An 18,695-nucleotide genomic window follows, 5' to 3' on the forward strand; every position below is an offset into this window, starting at 1 on the left:
TAATAATGTCATTTATTATAGGTGACAGTATGGTAGCCACTGTTTTTTTACATTGTAAAAGGATGACATTCAGGCAGGTGATGTTATCCTTTTTCTTCTCTAAGCATAATTCATATTGCTACTGCATGGTTCTTTATGATGTATCTATTACTTTGTATGACTCAAGCTACAGAGTTCTGCAAGCTCAGATACTTTTGGAAGCTCTTGCAGCAATCAAATCTTGGCCTCTGATAAAACATTTTGTCACTTTGCACTTCCTAAAATATCCTGGTGGATATAATTTCTCATCCAACTTCATTCTGGTGTCAAGAGAGCAAAACACCTCCATAAGCCTATAGTTTGAGGCTAAAGCAATAACAAATTAGACTACAGCTCTTTGTCAGCAAGAGCTAGATAGAAGTCAGTATTTGCTAGTAAATACATTGAAATACAGAAGTAATTAGTGATGGACAGGTATTGGCAATGGAAGAAGTCCTTGTTTAAGTGTTAAGGTCTATGGGTAATAATATGGTAGAGCAAGAAGCTCTGACCTGCAGGTGTTGATGCACTGGGCCCAAAGTATAGCAATGGCACACTTGCTTAAGGGGACTCTGCTTCCTGAGTGCATTGGACACTCCAAGGAGGAGATTCTGTCTTCTGGATATCAAGATGTATTCTAGATTTTTCATCTCCTGGTACTACTGGCCACCAATTGCATGTAACAAGTCCCGTGTGCTAGTATTGGAGAGCAAATATTCTGGCATAAAGTGATCTCTCTGTGGCTTTTCTTGTTTCCAAGCTCTCCCTGTGATGACAGTGAGCCCCTGTCACTGGGTGTGGCTTTGTTCTTGCTGGTGCTGGTTAGAGTTATAAGAGGTGCTGCTGATTATATTGATGTGTTTCACCTGGGTGTTTTCTGAAACCACCTTTCAGAAAGGACTTGTGTGCCCAGTGCTGCTTGAACATTGTGCTTTTTCTGCATGACCATGGTGTGCAGGGGTGCTTGTGCCCGTGCAGCTGCCAATAGCTCTTGTATTGTCTGTCTTACTCTGAGAAAGCTCTCTGCTATCAACTTCTGTACTGGCCCTCTGCTGGAAGGCAGTGATGGCTGGATCATACATTTATCTAAGATTTTTTTAGATTTTCTTATGAGTTACTAGGTGGGTCTGCAGCAAGGCTGTGCTGAATGTCATTCAGTAAACAGTATTATGCAGTAGTTGGATTTAATTGGATAAAAGGCCTGGGTAAAATTACATGGAGTTGTCTTTTATTGACCCAGCTTCATATGGATTCAGTCTACATGCTAAGTACTCTCAAATTGATTTTGGAATGTATGCTGCTTTTGTGGGCATGGGTCCAAGTACCCTTTTCTACAGCACCAGTACCAGGTTACACTGCAGTCACATCTCTGGGGAATGGCACAAAGCAGGACAAGGAGCTGGAAGGGTAGACCTGGAAGCTAGACTTGTGTTAAGACCTCTCTCTGGGTGGTGGCCTGCAATAATGTTCAGCCCCATCTCACTGTTTTGTGTGAAAATCTTTTATTTGGGATTTAGAGAACAAGAAATGACTGAGAAACTGTGTTCACCATTGTGTTTTGTTTTGAGGTTTTTTTCCTGTGATGACTGTAGTCTGTAAATCCTGTTAAAAATCTGCACTCTGTCTGGCTTCCTGTAAAGTCTGGTTTCTCAGAAATGCATCTTTTTTTGGGCAACAGCTCAACCCTACTAAGGGCTGCTTGGTGCTTGCTCATTATCTGTTCTCTTGGTAAAATGTGGTAGTGCTTTGGTTTATAAATCCTTGATGCTTCCATCTTCCTGTCAGCAAAGCATAGTGGTGCAGCTTGGCTGACATGGGTTGGCCCCCTTGCTTGAAGAGATGTGATTCAGCTCTGGGTGAGGAAGTTGGTGTGCTGACAGTGTACCTCTGGCAGACCATGCTGCCATAACTAAGCACTGACTAATACACAGTATGATGGAGCCAGTTGTGCTCAGCTGAAATCATATCCCATGGAGCTGGGACCTAGGGAAAGGACTCTCTCTGTAGCATGGATCCATCCTGCTTATAAAATGCTCTTGCTCACGTGCCTCATGGTTTCCTGCACAGGATGTCGATTTCTTGGCTGTTTTGAATGTTGACCATCTTTAAGAATGGACTGAAATGAAGTTCAGATAGCTCACTGGACTCATGTCTTACTGAATTTTGTAGGGCTGGTGAAACTGCTTGGACATTTAGAGTTATTTTGTAGGGATAAGGCTGTCACATGATGTCTCTCATTATCTTTTGTTGTTCCATGATTTCTAGAGAATTTGCGTTGTAGTCCCTGTTGTTTGCATCTTCAGGATTAAGTTATTTGTCTGGCACATTTTGGAGCTGATTTTGAAAGCCCTAGGCAGGCACAGGAGTCAGGGCCAGCTGGAACAGAGCACATAGGAGGGGCCCTACCAAACTGTCAGTGCCTTGGAAGACAAAAGCTCTCTAGTGCCAGATCTCTCAAATTTATTATGTTTAATGTAGCTGTGGCCTCAGCTGGAAAAATCTGTTGCCTTCATGACATCTGTGTGAAAAGAAACACACAGCATGCATCTCTTTTCTTGCACAATGCCTTTGCATCTATGATAAGGTAGATTGTATTCAAGCAAGAAGATTAGTTTCTGGTCATAACTCCTGTCTGTTTGTATCTTTATGCCTCTTAAAAACTGTTACCTCCAACACTCCCTGCTACCATTGTAGAGGGTCTGATTCTCACTTACCTGCTTTACCATAAATAACTAAAAGCGTGCCAAGTTCATTCCAGGGAAGAGACCAGTAAGATAAAACAAGATTCTATAGCTCCTTTGCGGTGGCATGACTGGAATACCATGTGTGTGTGTAATTTCCCATCACATGGTATGTGTGTGAGCAGTTCATGGAGGTGGCTGCTTGCATGACCTGATATGGTAAGGAGTGCTGACCTCTTGGTAACATAGTAAGCTTTCAAAATCATGGTGGGGAGAATTGGAGACAGGTAGCCCTGCAATACCTCCTCCAGAGGTTGTACAGAGTTCTAAGTAGAAATTCTTGGTAATCATTGAGTGAGCCAGTCAAGTCTGTGAGCTCAGTGATTCATATCTTCAAGGTTAGAGATTAGACAGTCCTCATGGATGGCTTAAGCATGGGACTCGTTTTATTTGGCCAGTCCCTATGTCTTTTGAACAATACAAACATGCCTGTATATACATTATTTTAAAATATTATTATGAGGACTCTTGGTGTTGACCCTTGTATTTAGATGGCCTAGCATTTCTCTTACAAAAATTGTGACCTTTCACTAAGGAGCTCTTAAAACTTCGATTGTTTGCAATAGACTGTTGACATTTGGTAGGTGAAGCACCATCAGGGAACAAAGTGCCTTTTTTTGTTCCACTAAATTAGATTCAGCTTTGAAGGAGTTATAAACTGTTAAAATGAACTAGTCCTTTTTTTTCTGCTTTCATTCTTTAGGAAAATTCTGGCATGCTACCAAAAAAAGTGCCTTCTAGTGCTGGGACCTGCTGTAACCATTGCAGCAGTGGGGACAAGAGATCTCGTGTTAGGAGCTGTGACAATGGCTGCAGCAGGGCTTTGAAGAGCCCAGCACATGTCCTTCTGCCTCCCAGCTCTGCTTTCCTTCAGGGAATTTTGGGGAGCAGGAAACCCCTCCCCAGTCAGCCCCCATTGTCTCTGCTCTCCACTCCCAGGGAAATCCTTCCCCTTGCCTCTTCAAACACGCACAAGTCCCGGGTGGAAAACAGACTGGGGCAGTTTGCATGGTGGATGTAGCCCATTGCAGTAGATGTCAAGCCTGTGTTTGCTGTGACTGCAGGCTCTTAATTCTGTCATGTAGGAAACGCTGTACCTCCACCATCTCCTGGGCAGGGAGGGCCATGCCCCCTCTTGTGCAGCTCGCTCAGACCTCTCACCTTCATTGTCACTGCCGGCGTTCGGCCAGCACGAGGAGTTAAAGGCCCAGCACAGGGTTCCTGTTGGGTGGGAGCATGAGGAGTTAAAGGCCCAGCACAGGGTTCCTGTTGGGTGGGAGCCCTGCATGGGGAGCTCATCCCAGCAGGGCTGGCAGGCACCGCTGGCAGCAGTGCCCCAGGATCCAGCCCAGCCGGCTGTGCAGAGAGGGGAGGATGGCACAGCCTAATTGTGCACCAGGAGCTGCACAGTTCGTTCTCTTTCAAGATGATTCTAATAAGGTAGAAAATGGTGATTTTTTGATGGCTTTTAAGATTTTGAAAATAATTTTGGCATTTGCATTTATTGAGAGCCTGGCTGTTTCAGTGTGTGTGGCAATGCTAGGCAGCTGAGCTGATCTGGCAGGGGACAGATCCTGCTCTTGGGCAGGGTGTGCTGCTTTCCGCTCCCTTTTACTTCTTTGAGCTGTAATGCTCACTGACCCTTCAAGCCACTTCAGCTCAGTAAATTGTCAAAATCTTTGTACGTGTTCCTTTTCTTGGGCTGGGTTTTTGCAACGTTGCTGAGCTGTATCAGCTTATATGCAGGTGAGAATGAAAACTGAGGCCAGCTCTGGAAGGCTGGTGAGACCAGACAAGGAAGGACAAAGGAGCAGGGACAGCCCTTCAGCAGCCACAAGCTGCTGAATTGGTTCAGCCCCAGTCATGTAACGATGCTGAGATAGTCTACCAAGAAAGCAATCATGACAATCATGACTGATTCCTTTCATGGCAGTACCAAAGCTGTATGCAACAAAGACAACAAAAAGCAATCAACAGTTAATCTCCTTTATTGACAAGCCCACACCAAGTGTGGGATAGAAATAGAAAACGTATTTTAGCTGTGATTGGCAGAGAAGCAGTCAAAAAGAGGAACCCGCATGGATCAAGCCTAAGTTGTTGAGATGTTGAGGTTTCAAGGAAGATGCATGTTTACATTAGCATTATTCAAACTTGTGTAACGTAGGATGTTGTGAATTCAATTGTTCTTGGGATGAATAGTGGATCAAGTATTGTGCTTAAACAATAGAACAGTAAAAACAACATCTGTGAACCAAGATCTCCTTTTTCAAAATGGAGAAGACAAGCAGACAGAAACTATAGCTAAAACTGTTGGAAGTGTTTTGTTTGCTTGCAGACAGTTGTGGAATACTTGTTCAAGGGACTCAGCAACTTTTTGTTGCTTAACATATTCAGAGCCTCTCCTCAGCCACCGTGGCTCTCTGCTGTAAATGTTCCAGGTTTTCAACTCCGGCCACAAGTCTTTTGAGAGGGGCACCAGCAGAATGAGTATTATACTCATTTGATTCTGAATGCAACTGTTAAATTAAAAAAAGAGGCAAATGCTATTTTAAGAATGCTGGGCAAAGGGGAGAGTGTCCCAGTGCCTAGACCCTGTGTTCACCATCTTTTTTAACTGTGAAACCATTCTTTATTTTCTTGTTGATCCTTCCTTCATTTGCTATCAAACTTAAATCAAAACCATGTTGATGGAAGCTTTCCTAAATAATGGAATAGGAAAAACTGATCTAGCATTTGTCTGAGTACAGTATGTATGTGTCTCTAAAATGAAGACTATTCCATATACACACTCCTAAAAATGACATCTAGATCTGTCTTTCTAGACAGCAGACATCCAGTTTGGAAGTAGAGCATTGACACTCCTGGAGGACAGAGCACCGTGAGCCTCTGTTGAAGTGGTGATACTTTCACTTCTAGGCTACTGTTCTGAGTCTGGCTGCTTCACTAAAATATTTTAATAAGTTCCTAGCAAGGTGAAAGATGTAATCCATACATGGTTCCACAGAAGTGGTAGATTTCCTTCTGTACTAAATAGGGAGCTCTTTGGAACCTTTTCAGTGCAGAGCTCTCCTTGGCGTCTCCAGGCTGAGGCAGAGGTCAGAATTCTATTACATGTGATAAGCTTGCATAGGTTGTTGACCACCTACTATATGTCACAGGTTTAAGTTGAATGATCTTTTTCTGAAAAATAAACTGTTGGGAATTTTCCATTTTCATGGTTTCTGAATCTGCCATAAATTCTTTTGAAGACTTGGAGTTTTGGAAAACAAAGGGAAGGAAAGAAGCTTTAGTATTTGAATTCCCTGAGGCTGGGAGTCTTATGTTACTATTCCCTCCAGGGAAACATCACTTTTAAGTTTCTCTTTGTGATAGCCACTTCAGGAGGAAGCTGAAATGTTGGATTAAATGTGAGAAATGTTGTTGGATATCTGAGATGAAATCATAGAACCATGTCTTAGGTGAAATAGTAGAATGAGGAAAGAAGAATTGTTTAGATTAATGGGGGAAAGATGAGCTTCCTCAAATCCCTAAAACTCTTCTGGAGATTGTTTTTCTTCCTTTAGACTTTTGTGAGAAAACCTGGAGTTTGTGACCATGATGATCTGCATGTCTCAACCCAGGAGAACTGGGTCATGTCACTGGAATTTTATGCCTTTGCCCGTATGCTAGAAATGGAAATATTCTCACCTACCTTCTTGCACTAAGCCAGCCCTTGCAAAAGGTAGGAAAAATGTACCGCCAAAAATAAATGTTTTTTTTTTCTTTTCCCTTGTCTCTCTGCAGCAATTTGGCAAAATCCTTGATGTAGAGATAATCTTTAATGAGCGTGGCTCGAAGGTAAGTCCTGTTTCTGTACCCGCTTCTCTTGTTTTGATTGCAGAGTAAAAGGCAGTTCATTGCCTAGAGAACATATTCTGTAGAGATCAGCAGGAATTAGAGTGATGGGGGAAGGGAAAAGCTATTTTAGGGACTGTCTCCTGTTTCCTCTGACTTGAGACTCTGAGCATGGTTGTTTCTGGGCAGCATGTACAAGTGCTCAGAGATGCTCCTGTCTGTGGGATCAGGTTCTCCAGCCTTTTGAACAAACAGGGTCTCAGTCAGCTGAGCCTTCATACCACCACGTTTCCATTGCATTGGCAATGGCTGCCCTGTGAGGAAGGCAGAATAAGGTAAAACAGCTTTGTGTGATGGGAGGCTGTAAAAACAAAAGATAAACTCACTCCCATCCCTGCCATTTTCATTGCATTAAAATACTTCTGTGGAAAAACTGTCATATCTCATATGTGAAAGGATTTTATATACTCTGTTTTGCAGACTTACTTGGCACTTCTGAGATACTGACCTTTCATGTTTGAGATATTTGGTGCTTTAATATAAGCATCCTCATTCCACTTGTCCTGCCCCATGTGGACCTCCCCCACAGAATTTGCATTCACACTCCTATTTTCTTCTTACAGATATATTAAGAGGCAAGTTTTGTTGAGGGTTAATGGCAATTTATATCTCTGGAGATGAGATTTCAAATGTTGCTCAGGTCAGCTGCAGAGAGATTCAGTGGTCTCTGTCCTAATTGGCAATTGGTTCTCATCACGTAACCAGTATCACCACAATGACAAATTGCTGTGATTCTCTCTCTGCCCAGGAGGTTCAGCACTGGAATAGCAGGGAGTTTTGCAGGTCAGGAGTGAGGTGCATTGCCAAAGCTCTATGGGGGAAGCTTGCACAGTGCATGTCTATACTCTGCTTGACTTAATCAATGCTAAGATTCCCATTTTCAATTAAAACAAAATTTCCCTCCTCCTCACACACACGTGTGTGCACATGTGTGCATGCACACAAAAGGTTTTGAAGTTGCAATTCAGCTAAGCAGTTTTGGTTTAGAGTCTATGCCTTTTGCTTGGATTTGAGGTCCACAGTTTTTATGGTGGCCTCTTTGCTTCAACATATATTCTGGGGTATGTTCATGTTCAGAGTCTTCTGCAAGTTTCCACCCATGTTGCCCAAGATGCATTCTGAAATTCTTCAGTCCTGTATTATCTGGAAACCAGAAAGCCATTGATCTGTATACAAAAGACATGAGTTTTAGCCCTTTCCCCTCATCCTCTGTTTCCGCTTAATACCATGGTTTTCTCTTGTTTTGTTTTTTAACAAGATAGTCTGAATGAGTAAATGTCTATATGGCTTAGTTAGAGTTTTACTTCCCTGCATGGTTAAAAATCTATATGCTTTACCAAAACAATCAGCTGTGCTGAATTTGTAAATATTTATTCTGCTCTCTGCTGTTCTTTTGATATTTGTAGGCCAAAGCTACCTGTGAATTACTCTTGATTTTAGTCATTATTGTTTGGTTTTGAGAATAGCCTCTGGCCTCTATCAAATCCCTACTTGTTCACATATAATTGCAAAAGAAAGAACAAAAATAACTGGCCTGGCAAAATGTTCTTCATATCCCACTGCCTATGCTTTCCAGAGCGGTGTTTTCCTCTTCACACATGAACTTCACTCTCTCTCTCTCCCATCCATACAGCCATGTGTATTAAACGCCCACGGCTGCCCTTTCCCTTCTAGGCAACATTGACATTGAAGGCTTTTCTGTGAAGTCTTGATTTATGACTATGAAAAGTACCTTCTTGTGCTGTTGCTAAAGCCCAAGGCTTCTGGTTTTCAGTTAAAACAAAAATTATTGCTGAAGAGCTCCTTGATGAATATTAACCCTGAACCCTTAATAAATATTTGGAAAAAAAAGAAAAAAAAGAGAAATGTTCTTCTAGTCTTTATTAACCATGCAGTTTTCTACTGCTTTTTTGTTGTCTCGCAGCAAAAAGCAGTTACAAAACTAGTAGCCTGTATTGAGGGTTGTCCAGAATCTGAACAGAATGAGAAAACAGCCAAAGAGTTATTTCATTGTATCTTTGCATCCTTCTCACCCAAAATAATTCCTCTTTTAAAAAGAATGCAAGATTCTTCCTGCTTAGCATGAAAATGGGAGGCCCCAGTGTTTGAGTGGGGTGTAGCTGCACGAAGCACCTGGTATTCACATAATAATGGAAAAACTACAGTTTGGTGATCTGATGGTGAAGCAAAGGAAATGAATCTTTCTGGAGGCCACTCACTCACTCTTGGGTTCTTCCTACACCTTAGGAAAAAAAATCTGAATGCATTTTCCTGCCCTGTGGTTTCCATTCTAATCTAATGATATGAAACCTCTCTCTCTTCTTCTCTCTCTTGGGAATCCGAAAGCAGATGCTCCTGCTGCCTGCCTTGTGCTGTGTTCTCAATGCTCCCTTCCCCTCCCTGGGTTCCTAAGGGTTGTGGTGTTTTGTGTATATGTTTTGTAAATGTTTTAAAGGTACAGTGGTAAATTGCAAACTGCCCTGGGTTTGCCCCCACCCAGTGTGCCAGGGGGTTGAGCAGCGCTTTGTCCCCGCCGAGCTGTGGCGGGAGAACTCTACTGGGATCGCTCCAGTGCTGTCAGTAGGAGGGACTGGAGGAGGTGTTCAGGTAGCATTCTTCATTTTGAATCCACCTGAGATGACCAGGCAGTTTTCTTTGACAGCCTGGGGAAGATCTATCAAACTGGCTGCATCTTCAGGATCTCTGTGTACTTACAGAATTTGGTGACCAAAGAGGGAGCTGGGTGTATCCATCTCACCTCAGGTTCTTTCAGAAATGGTATTTGTTGACTTTCTCTATCACAGCAGCATAGGAGGCAGTTAACGAGTTTTGCTGATTCTTCTCTCAAAGTTATATGAATTCTTGTTTTGTAACTCGCTTTCTTCCCAGATTCAGTCTGTTTACTAGGAATATATGGGCCCTGGTAGGCCTCACACTGCTACTGCTTCACTCTGTGTGAGAAACAAGATAAAAACTTTAAACATTCCTTAAATTACATTTTATTTTCTTCTTGTTTAATAGAATGACGTCAGTCTTCCCTTGATGTATTTGGCTTTTTTTGCTTGCTTCCAGGAAACTAGCTGTTTATTTCATTTGTCCTGTTTACCATTACATCTCTAGCTCTGACTGGTATAAGTGCCTTTAAATAGCATTCTGCCCATGGTTGCAGTTTACCATGCACTTCACTGAACCATGAATAAAACACCTCCAGAGGAAGTCGAGAGGATTCCTGCTCCTTTTGTTAGTGGAGATGCATCCTCTGGATGGGTATTTTGCACTATTGTGCTGAATCGAACAAGTGGACATATTTGCAGAATTAATGCAGTCTGCCTGTGTAATGAATACCCTGTGGCATTTGTAAAACTGCAGGGGAAGGGAATCCAAGTTCTTTGTTCACCAGCTGTGTACCGTGTGGCATTCCAAGATGTGCCCTCATTGACTTTCAGAGACCAGGAGTATGTAAGGATACAGCAAAATCTTGGCTGAATAGGGAGTGGATTTTGGTGGTTTTGGGGTTGTTTGTAGCTTTTAAAATGGTAAGAGTTCATATTAATGCAGAGGAGCTCGTGGTTTCAGGATACTGTAAGTTTTATGTCCCTCACTGATTTCCACTTGGGAGACCCAGATCTCCAAATTCCTGTATCGGACTATAGGGCCTATAAGTGCTTCATATTTATTTTTAAAATTAGTTGTGTAGTCGGTTATGAAAGAAATTGCATCTGTTGGTGTTTGAATTTATGTAAGTAAACCTTTATTAACTAAAAACTTCTGTGGAAGCTGTGTGGATTTTCAAGTTTGCAGTTAACTGTAGGTTAAGATAAGAATGTGACTAGGTTTGGATAATGGTGCCTTAAAGATTGTAAGTTTGCATGTGCATTTATTTCTACTTTAAATGGATTAGGTACTTTGAGTTGAGGCACTCTTGTTCTGGGCCTAGTTTCCACTCAGTGGAAAGCCCCTTATTACATAAAATGAATTAGAAATCTTGTTTTCATTTTAATTCATTTTATAATTTTTTGTCAGATTTAATCAGTTGAACCAGAAATACAAACAATGTTGTTAATACAATGAGGTTTAAAAACAATTTAAGTACTGGTGATCAGCATCACTTTCTCAGGTCACCAAATCATTTTAGGATGCCAGTGGCATGAAGGAGACATGACCAGTCTCCCTTTATCCTAGTTCATTGGTTTCATGCCTTGAAGTCTGCAATACTGAACTAAAGAGATCAATTAGTCCATACACTGAACTGATATATTTAAACTTGCATTTCAGGCTGAAGTTTATGGTTGCATAGTATAAGCTCATCTACTGCTTCTGTGGGAGTGCTTTTCCTGCAGTGCTCAGTTCACTCTGCAGGGAGCTGGATCTAGGTGCTAAATTAGCAGGGAGAGGAATGAGCTTGTCCTCAGTCAGTTCAGCCTGTCAAACTCACGGACCACGCAGCGAGGTCCAGGATCAGTTGAAGGGAGGAGGAGCAGCACACACTGGGGATGGCTGGGGCTGTGAAGCCCTGTCCTGAGCTGGCTGGAGCTGCTCTGAAGCCCCAGGCTCTCACTGCCCGGCAGTGCAGGCTGGGCTCCAGCTCCTCGCTGCTGGCCTCTGCCCCCTCTGCTGTTTCGCAGCAGGGATTGGCAGTGGAGCAGCTCAAGCTGGATTGTAGAAATGATAGAGCTTAAAAATAGCCCTGCAGGTTTTTTTTTTAAGATACACTTGCTTTTTTTTTTAGTCAGGTTAATTTCTGCATCTGACTCACCAGATTGCGCAGGTACACGGATAGGTTCTACATGTGTACGTACCTTAATGCAAAGCATGGCACAGGGGCTGGGAGGAGCTGGAAGAGCTCCTGGAATGGTGGCAGCTTGGTTTCCACAGATGCTTTCACCAACATGAAGGATGCATTTGTGTGCGTTACTTCAATAACTTGTTTTTGGGTTTTGTGCTGTGTTGCTGTCGGTGCATTCAGTCCTGCTCATCTCAGGTGGATTATAGCTGAAACCCTCCTACTCTTTCCAAATGCCTTGGAAACAGGTAGCCTAAACTGCTGCCTTTTTGGAAAAATTTTCAGGCTTCTAAAAGTTTAATATTGAAATAAGGGGAAAAAAAGAAAAACCTTGGTTAGAAAAAAAGCAAAGCAGCAGATAACAGCAAGGCTGGTTGCTGGCTGCATGTTCCAGTGGTACAAGGCAAAGACGCTGCTGCTGAGGTGACTGGTCTAAACTCCATGACAAACAAAGGGTTAACAATGCATGGATTTCAAGGGGCTCTGTTTAGTTTTCTTTGGTTTTATTTCTTTTTTATTTTACTTTATTTTATTTTTGTTGTTGTTTTTTGTTTAATTTCTGTGTTCTGGCCACACCCAGGAGAACCGTCTGGTTTTGATTTCTCCCTTTACGGTTACATGGTAAATTTTCTTTCTCATTCTTCAGAGATGGAAACGTTCAAATACTATATATATATACATTTATTATTTTTTTCACTGCTCATCATGTTGCTTGTTATTTATTGCAGAATCTGAGGCCAGACTAAAAGGGTGACAGTTACTCGGTCTCTTCAGGCCCTTTCAATAAACCTTTGGGTAAAAAGGGATTAGTCTGGTACTGCAAATTTCTCACCACTCCTAAAAATGTTTATTGGAATTTAGTGTTCGCTGGGTTAAACTTAACTTATCTTCTGCATGGGAGAAGTTAAACTTATTTTCTGCATGGGAGAAGTTTGTGGCAGTTGTTGGTGGGGAGGAATTGTTGAAAATTTCAGCCTTGTTATCATAACATTATTAAACTCAAACTATGTGTATAATCTAAATTTTAGAAAACCTAAGTATTGTTTTCATCTAGGATCTTCCCTTCCTCTGGCTCCATACCTATTACTATGGAGCAGTCCAGTACCTGCTATAAAGCTAAGCTGGTAAATATTGGATACCTTGGATACCTGCCCCATCTTTTTTTCTCTTGCTTTGTTTCTTTTTTTTTCTTTCAAGGTCAAGACAACCTTGCTGAGGGAAAACTGAAAAGTGTTTGTTGCATATGTATTTAGGTACAAATTAATCCCTATTCTTTACAGGTCATCTGTGAGAAGGAATAAAAAATATATGTATGTTATTTTTTTCTCTCCCACTTCAAAAATGTGTGTATATATATCTAATTGCTAGTTTTTAAACGTAGAAATAACAAAAATGTCAAGTGTGGCTCACCTGTTTTTCCTGATGAAAATTTGAATGTCTAAGAGATGCATTAATTTGACAAACCAAGAGGACACAAATACTAACTGCCATAGTCAACTATGTAAAGTATTAATTCAGCATTGACACTAAATGGTGCTCAACAAAGAGTTGTACAAGCTAAGGGCTGATCTGTCAATAAAATATGCTTAATTAGTTATGTTGTTCTGAATCAGATTAATTCTGGTTTAATTCACATTGTTAATTATATTCATATAGTCTGCATGTGGATCGTATGCTACCTTGAGTTAACTTTTTATTAAGTTCCTGAAAATTCCTACTCAATTTAAAGATATTTAATGATAATGTAGTTTTTAAAAATCCCATACAGACTTCACTAATTGCAAACAGATGTGAATTAAAATAGTCTTAGTTTGGTTCTAGCCCGCACAGATTAATGTCTAAAGAATTACTTTCCATCTGCACTCCAGCTTTCAGTTCACATCATCACTGAAGACATAAATTTCATTTGTTCTCCACAGGCTTGTCTAGAACAAACAGAAATTTTAATGAAAAAAGAGAAGAGGGAAGTAGAGATTCCTGTTGCAGTCTTTACCTCCCCTCCTCCCCCAGCCTTTAAAGGACGTTTTTTCCCTATTATAGAGAACCAGAGGGAAAGGTGTTGCTCTTTTTCTCAGGCTTACCTTTCTCTGTAGGGGCTCTTTAAAGCAGGCACAGTACTCTATTCCTTCATAATCAGCTGTGCTACTACACCCCCCGCACCCACTCAGTTCTCTGCAACATATTTGAGAGTTATATGCAATTGTGCTGTTTTATTAGCCCCTGTGTCTTGTAGCTCTGATTTTAATTCATTTAAACAGGGAACTTCTATGCTGTTCTGAAAGAGGCATCAGTTTGTTATTTATATAGCTCTTTATTTATAGCTGGAGAAATTAAATTATCTGAAGCTTTAGATGATTGGGTTGGAGCCCAAAGGAGCGCTTTTGTTGATCTCAGCATTGCAGTACTGGCTAAGATCCTTCATTATTGCTGTTCAGGGGGGAGGGAAAAAAGTAAACCTTCCCCCTCAAAAAAACAACAGCCACCACCCTGCATTTTACAAATTTGTGACAGTTTTGTGCTGGAAACCTAGCTGTGGATGATAAAGGCCAGCTTGTCACTTAAACAGCTTGGGCTGTTCAGATTAGTATTGTAAAGACCTTTAAAAAGCACTTGAAGAATAATAGCTTGCTTGTGTCTTATTGCTAACAGTGCTTAGAAATCAAGATGCTATCTGTTTTTTGGGCTGTCCAGTCCAAATACTTACTGATCCCAAGGTGCATGAAGGAGGTTGCCTGGCTAGCATGCCCCCCTTCCCTGACAAGCATAGCTGTACATCACTCTCATCACCTCACTCTTCAGTTAACATTGGGAGGGAGTTTCCATTGCATCAAATATAAGCTTTGTTGTTCTGCTCCTGAGGGTACTGGAGCCAGTGGAAATTACTCTCTGTACATTAAAGCAGTATTTGCTTTATATCAAGCCACAGGAGCCAGTTGTTGCTGTTGTTAAAATGTCCTGAAAGCAGAATGCAACAATGCTTTTTGTTTGGGTCCACTCTCTCTAATGGCATGAAGAGTATCTCATCACAGTTGTCTGTATTAAGATGCCATTTGCTCCTAGTTAAAATCCTAATTCATTTTGTCATGTTAGCTCTCTCTTAATGTCAGTGCACTCAGCTCTGTGGAAGGAAGCATGGTCTCTTACCCTGCCCTGTTATACCACTGCATGAGCTGGCAGCAGGATGAGCGTGTGTAGGACAGGCATGTGTTCCTTGTGCCTTCATGGGTGTGGTAAACCTGAATTTATCTAACTAAAGTGACATTTTGGCAGTCCTTGAGCCTTTGTGGTTGCTCCAAGCAGGGCATGTCGATTTTTCTGGAAATTTTGTATGCTAACCAGGCAGAGATCTGTTGCTATCCACAATGCAGAAGTTGCCATCTCAGAACACAGCTGAGTAAGATGGGTAGCAGAGGGTCAGCAGTGCCATACAAAACCTGCCTTGACCAATGAATCAGTATTTAGGTGTTTGGATTTACAGTCAAGTCCATCACAGTATTCAGAGATAAGAATATTCTGGAACTACAGCATGTGATACTCTAAATCTTCACATTAAAAATGCTTACTTTATGGTGCCTCCTGGAAGCCTTCCTTACTTTCAGGGCCCCATGTATCATTGGGCAAGTTACAGGCTTAGGAGTAGGCACGAGCTGTGCCCTGAAGAGCTTACAAGGGATGCTTTACAAAGAGCCCTTCCTTTCAACAGTGTTCTAAGGTAGGTAATTATTACTGTCTCCATTCTACAGGTGGGAAAAGTAAGGTTCAGCGTTTGATTTGCCCAAAGCTTTGCAGAATTCCTGGTGCCAGGCATGAACTCCGGTTGCTCACACTCTCATAGCAGTTTGTCAAGGGAACAAAGTGCTGCTCAGTGTCGATGCCTTGTACTGTGTCTGGGGTGGACGGGGGTCCTACAAAATTTGTGTGTTCATTAAGAGGGGAGAGAAGCCCTACTTGGGCTTACCCAGCTTGCCTGTGTCAGAGCAGGGTTTAGTGTTTTTTAACAAAAAACCAAACCAAACCAAAATGAAAAATTGTCTCGAGTAACTTTGTACTTCTTTTTTGGTCTGGCCTCAATTGCTTTTATGTTTTCTTTTTTTTTTTTAATTACTCTTATTATTCTTATTATGATTACAGTTCCTTTTTTATTGATTTTAATTTCTTTCATTTATGAAACATGCATGAACCAACAATGTGACTCTAGGAGGTTATTGCTGAGTTGTGCTGATGTCGATTTCATACTGTGATATTTTTTCTCTATTTACCTAGAGATCAGTATTTCAATATATAACGATGTGCATGTTTTCCCCCCTTCTCCCGCTGCATGCAGGGATTCGGGTTCGTAACTTTCGAGAATAGTGCTGATGCAGACAGGGCCAGGGAGAAATTACACGGCACCGTGGTAGAGGGCCGTAAAATCGAGGTGCATGTCTTCAGTAATTCAATTTCTTCTTTATATTTATTCTTTTGATTTCTTTTTGTGTCTTGCCTCACTTATTTCACATTTGGATCCCAGTCTCGTGTGTGCGTGTGTGTTTGTCTGTGTCCTTCACCTCCCTGCACTGAAATGTATAGAAGTTTACACCCTTTACAGAATATTTTTTTATTGTTGTTTTGGGTATTTTTTTCCTTTTCTTTCTTCTTTTATTAAGTTTTATTCCCACCCACTCCAAGTTTTTGCCCTTCTGCTGTTCTGATTTTTCCTTTGCTTCAGTTTGCAAGGCTCCGATTTCCTGTTACCAAGCCTGAACAAAACTAACTGAAAGAGTACTGTCCAACTTCTAACTGTGTCCAAAAAAGAAAGCAGGGGGCCAGCCAGTATCCTCTCTTTCCTCTGAGGCCAGTTCTCCTCCATGCAAGTGTGAGATGATGCCTGTGGGAGGGGTGGGGATACGTGGGGCAGCAGCCCCAAGTGGGCTGTGCTATATACACTGCTGGTTTCTTGATCAGCCCATGGTCAAGAAAAGGTTTGGTGAAAGCTAATCCTAAAAGCCTGCTAGCTCTCACCGCCAGGGAGGGAAGGGTTAATGTTGGCTGGCCATCATGGCCATATGTTGGGCCTGTCTGGTATTGACCAGTTTGGTGTTCCACTGTGTTGAAGGCTAACTGGCATCATCCCTCTCTCCTTCTTTCTTTAAAAGAAACAAACACAAATCAAAAAGTACAAATATTGAAACAAAAAAGCCGCCGTTTTTGAGTAAGATGTCTGCATATTTTGCCTTTTTTTTTTTCTGTTTTGTTTTGTTTTTTTATTTCCCTTTCCGATGGTTTAGCGTTTAGGGCCCTTCACTTGACTCACTCTTTCCATGGTAACTATACACAATGCTGGCGATGGTACGAGTTGGCGGTAAGTGAAACAACAGTGCTAGAGAAGAAGCTTTTTCTTTTCTTTTTTTTTAAATTTTTCTTAAAATTACAAAAAAAATTAAGAAAGAAAAAATCCATCTGCCATCTCACATTAACACTACGAAATGTGATTTGACTTGTTGTCCCCACCCACCTCCTTCCCCTTCTCCCCTTTTATTTTCAATGCTGTTGAGTAATGCCGCCTGGACTTTGGATGTACATATTGTTTTGTAGCAGTCTGAGCTGTTTGATTACTGACTTCATGGTGATTTCCCCTTGCACATCTTACTCAGAGTTACTGAACTCCAGTTTGGCTGGTTTTTATTAATGCACCCATATCCTCTTTCTCTCCTGCCCCTTCTTTCTGCTGCTCTTTCTATCTGAGACCTGTTTGTAGCTGTTATTGTTTTTCTCTCTTTTTCTTTCTGCCCCCTCCCCAGTTTATTTCTTCACTAAGTTAAATGCAGCTGTTGGTCTCTTTGCTGACTGGTGGTTTCTGATTGGTTCTGGCAATTTTTCCTTTAAGTGCTTGTGTTGCACTTTGCTGTAGCAGCTGATTTCAGGCACTCGCTCCATCTAATGATTGTCTGTGAGACCCTATCCCCTCACTCCTCCCCTCCCCACCCTCTGAATCAATTGTGGTGTGTTTTTTTTCTTTCTTTTTTTTATCTGTGTGTGTTTAACTGCATGCTCTCAGTCTCATCATTGTTGTTTCCCATTCTTTCTATTTTAAATGTGTAATGTTTCTATTGTTTTGGGTCTGAAACAAGAGTAAAATGTAGCTCTGGACTCCTCACCCTGTGTACGCCCACCATCCATACATCTCAAGGGCCTGAGGCAGCTTCTATTTTTGTATCCATTTTTTTTCTTCTTCACCCTGGCCTCCATTCCCATTGGGCATGCATTTTGATAAATTATTGATGATTCATAAAGACTTCACCCTCCTTGCAAGAGCTTTGAGGCTGACATGGGGCTGCAGTAACTTGGCTTCCAAACTAGTCCATCTTTTCTTTATCAGCACCATCTCTGCGGTAACACCCCACTTGCTTGAGCAGTCAAACCGCTTGGAACTGTGCAGAGCTCTGTAAAGAGGGTGGAGGGCACAGTAAGCCCAAAAATGATCCAGGTCTGCTGCTATGTACTCTTTTTGTCCCATGAGATTTGTGACAAGGAAAAATTATCTGGAAAAAGATTTGAAAATGGTGGTTGTAAATCAGTGAATGTAGATCATTTAAAGAGTTGGTGATGTTCCAGAGATTTTCTCAAGCCTTGGGAGTTCAGATCTAATGCTGAGGGACTCCAGGCTGCCTTCTTCTACTCAAGTGTTCTGCCAGTGACCTGCTGGGCCCCAATGCCAGCGGTGAGCTTGAGAAACAAGTCAGCCTGTGCATCACCTGGTTCAGTTCCCCTGCCATGGGCTGCAGAAATTATTCCTGCCTCTCTTAAGATAACCTGGACAAAGCATCTAGGGTTGTGCCCTTTTGATCACTGAGCTGTAAATAATCCCGTGCCTAGGGATGGCAGGGTGGTGGAGAATCTGCACTTTACTCTTGTTGGCCTTTTGTTTAATGCATAATTTTAAAATGCCACGTTTAGCTGTAACTTTTATAATTAAATGGCAACTGTTAAAAGTAATTTTAAGATTGCATTAATGTAAAATTAGCTGTTTAATTTTATTTTGCTCAGAGAAGTATAGTGTGTATGTGTGTGTGTGTGGTATCTGAGAGTTTTTCACCATTTTCCCTAACGTTCTGTGCTTCCTTCCCTCTCCTCCCCCTCCCCTTTCTTACTTTTAGGTTAACAATGCCACTGCGAGAGTGATGACCAATAAGAAGATGGTCACACCTTATGCAAATGGTAAGAGAGACAGTTTGTACTAGTGATGAGCTGAAACGTTTGAAGAAAGACAAAAGGGAAAA

General features: G+C 41.6%; 1 protein-coding gene across 3 annotated transcripts in view; it reads left to right on the top strand.

The window, feature by feature from the left end:
• Positions 1 to 18,695, top strand: part of RBFOX2 (RNA binding fox-1 homolog 2) — a 165,640-nt gene that overhangs the window by 126,095 nt on the left and 20,850 nt on the right. For all 3 annotated transcript variants that reach the window (XM_054279241.1, XM_054279222.1, XM_054279231.1), the window contains exons 5-7: positions 6,543 to 6,596; positions 15,761 to 15,853; positions 18,573 to 18,633. In XM_054279241.1, the coding sequence (XP_054135216.1) occupies positions 6,543 to 6,596; positions 15,761 to 15,853; positions 18,573 to 18,633 (208 nt within the window). The remainder of the gene's footprint in view (positions 1 to 6,542; positions 6,597 to 15,760; positions 15,854 to 18,572; positions 18,634 to 18,695) is intronic.

Source organism: Melozone crissalis, unplaced genomic scaffold (genome assembly GCF_028551555.1).
Source record: "Melozone crissalis strain CALT ecotype California unplaced genomic scaffold, PUWL_Pcris_2 ptg000004l_1, whole genome shotgun sequence".
In the NCBI taxonomy this organism is placed as follows: domain Eukaryota; kingdom Metazoa; phylum Chordata; class Aves; order Passeriformes; family Passerellidae; genus Melozone; species Melozone crissalis.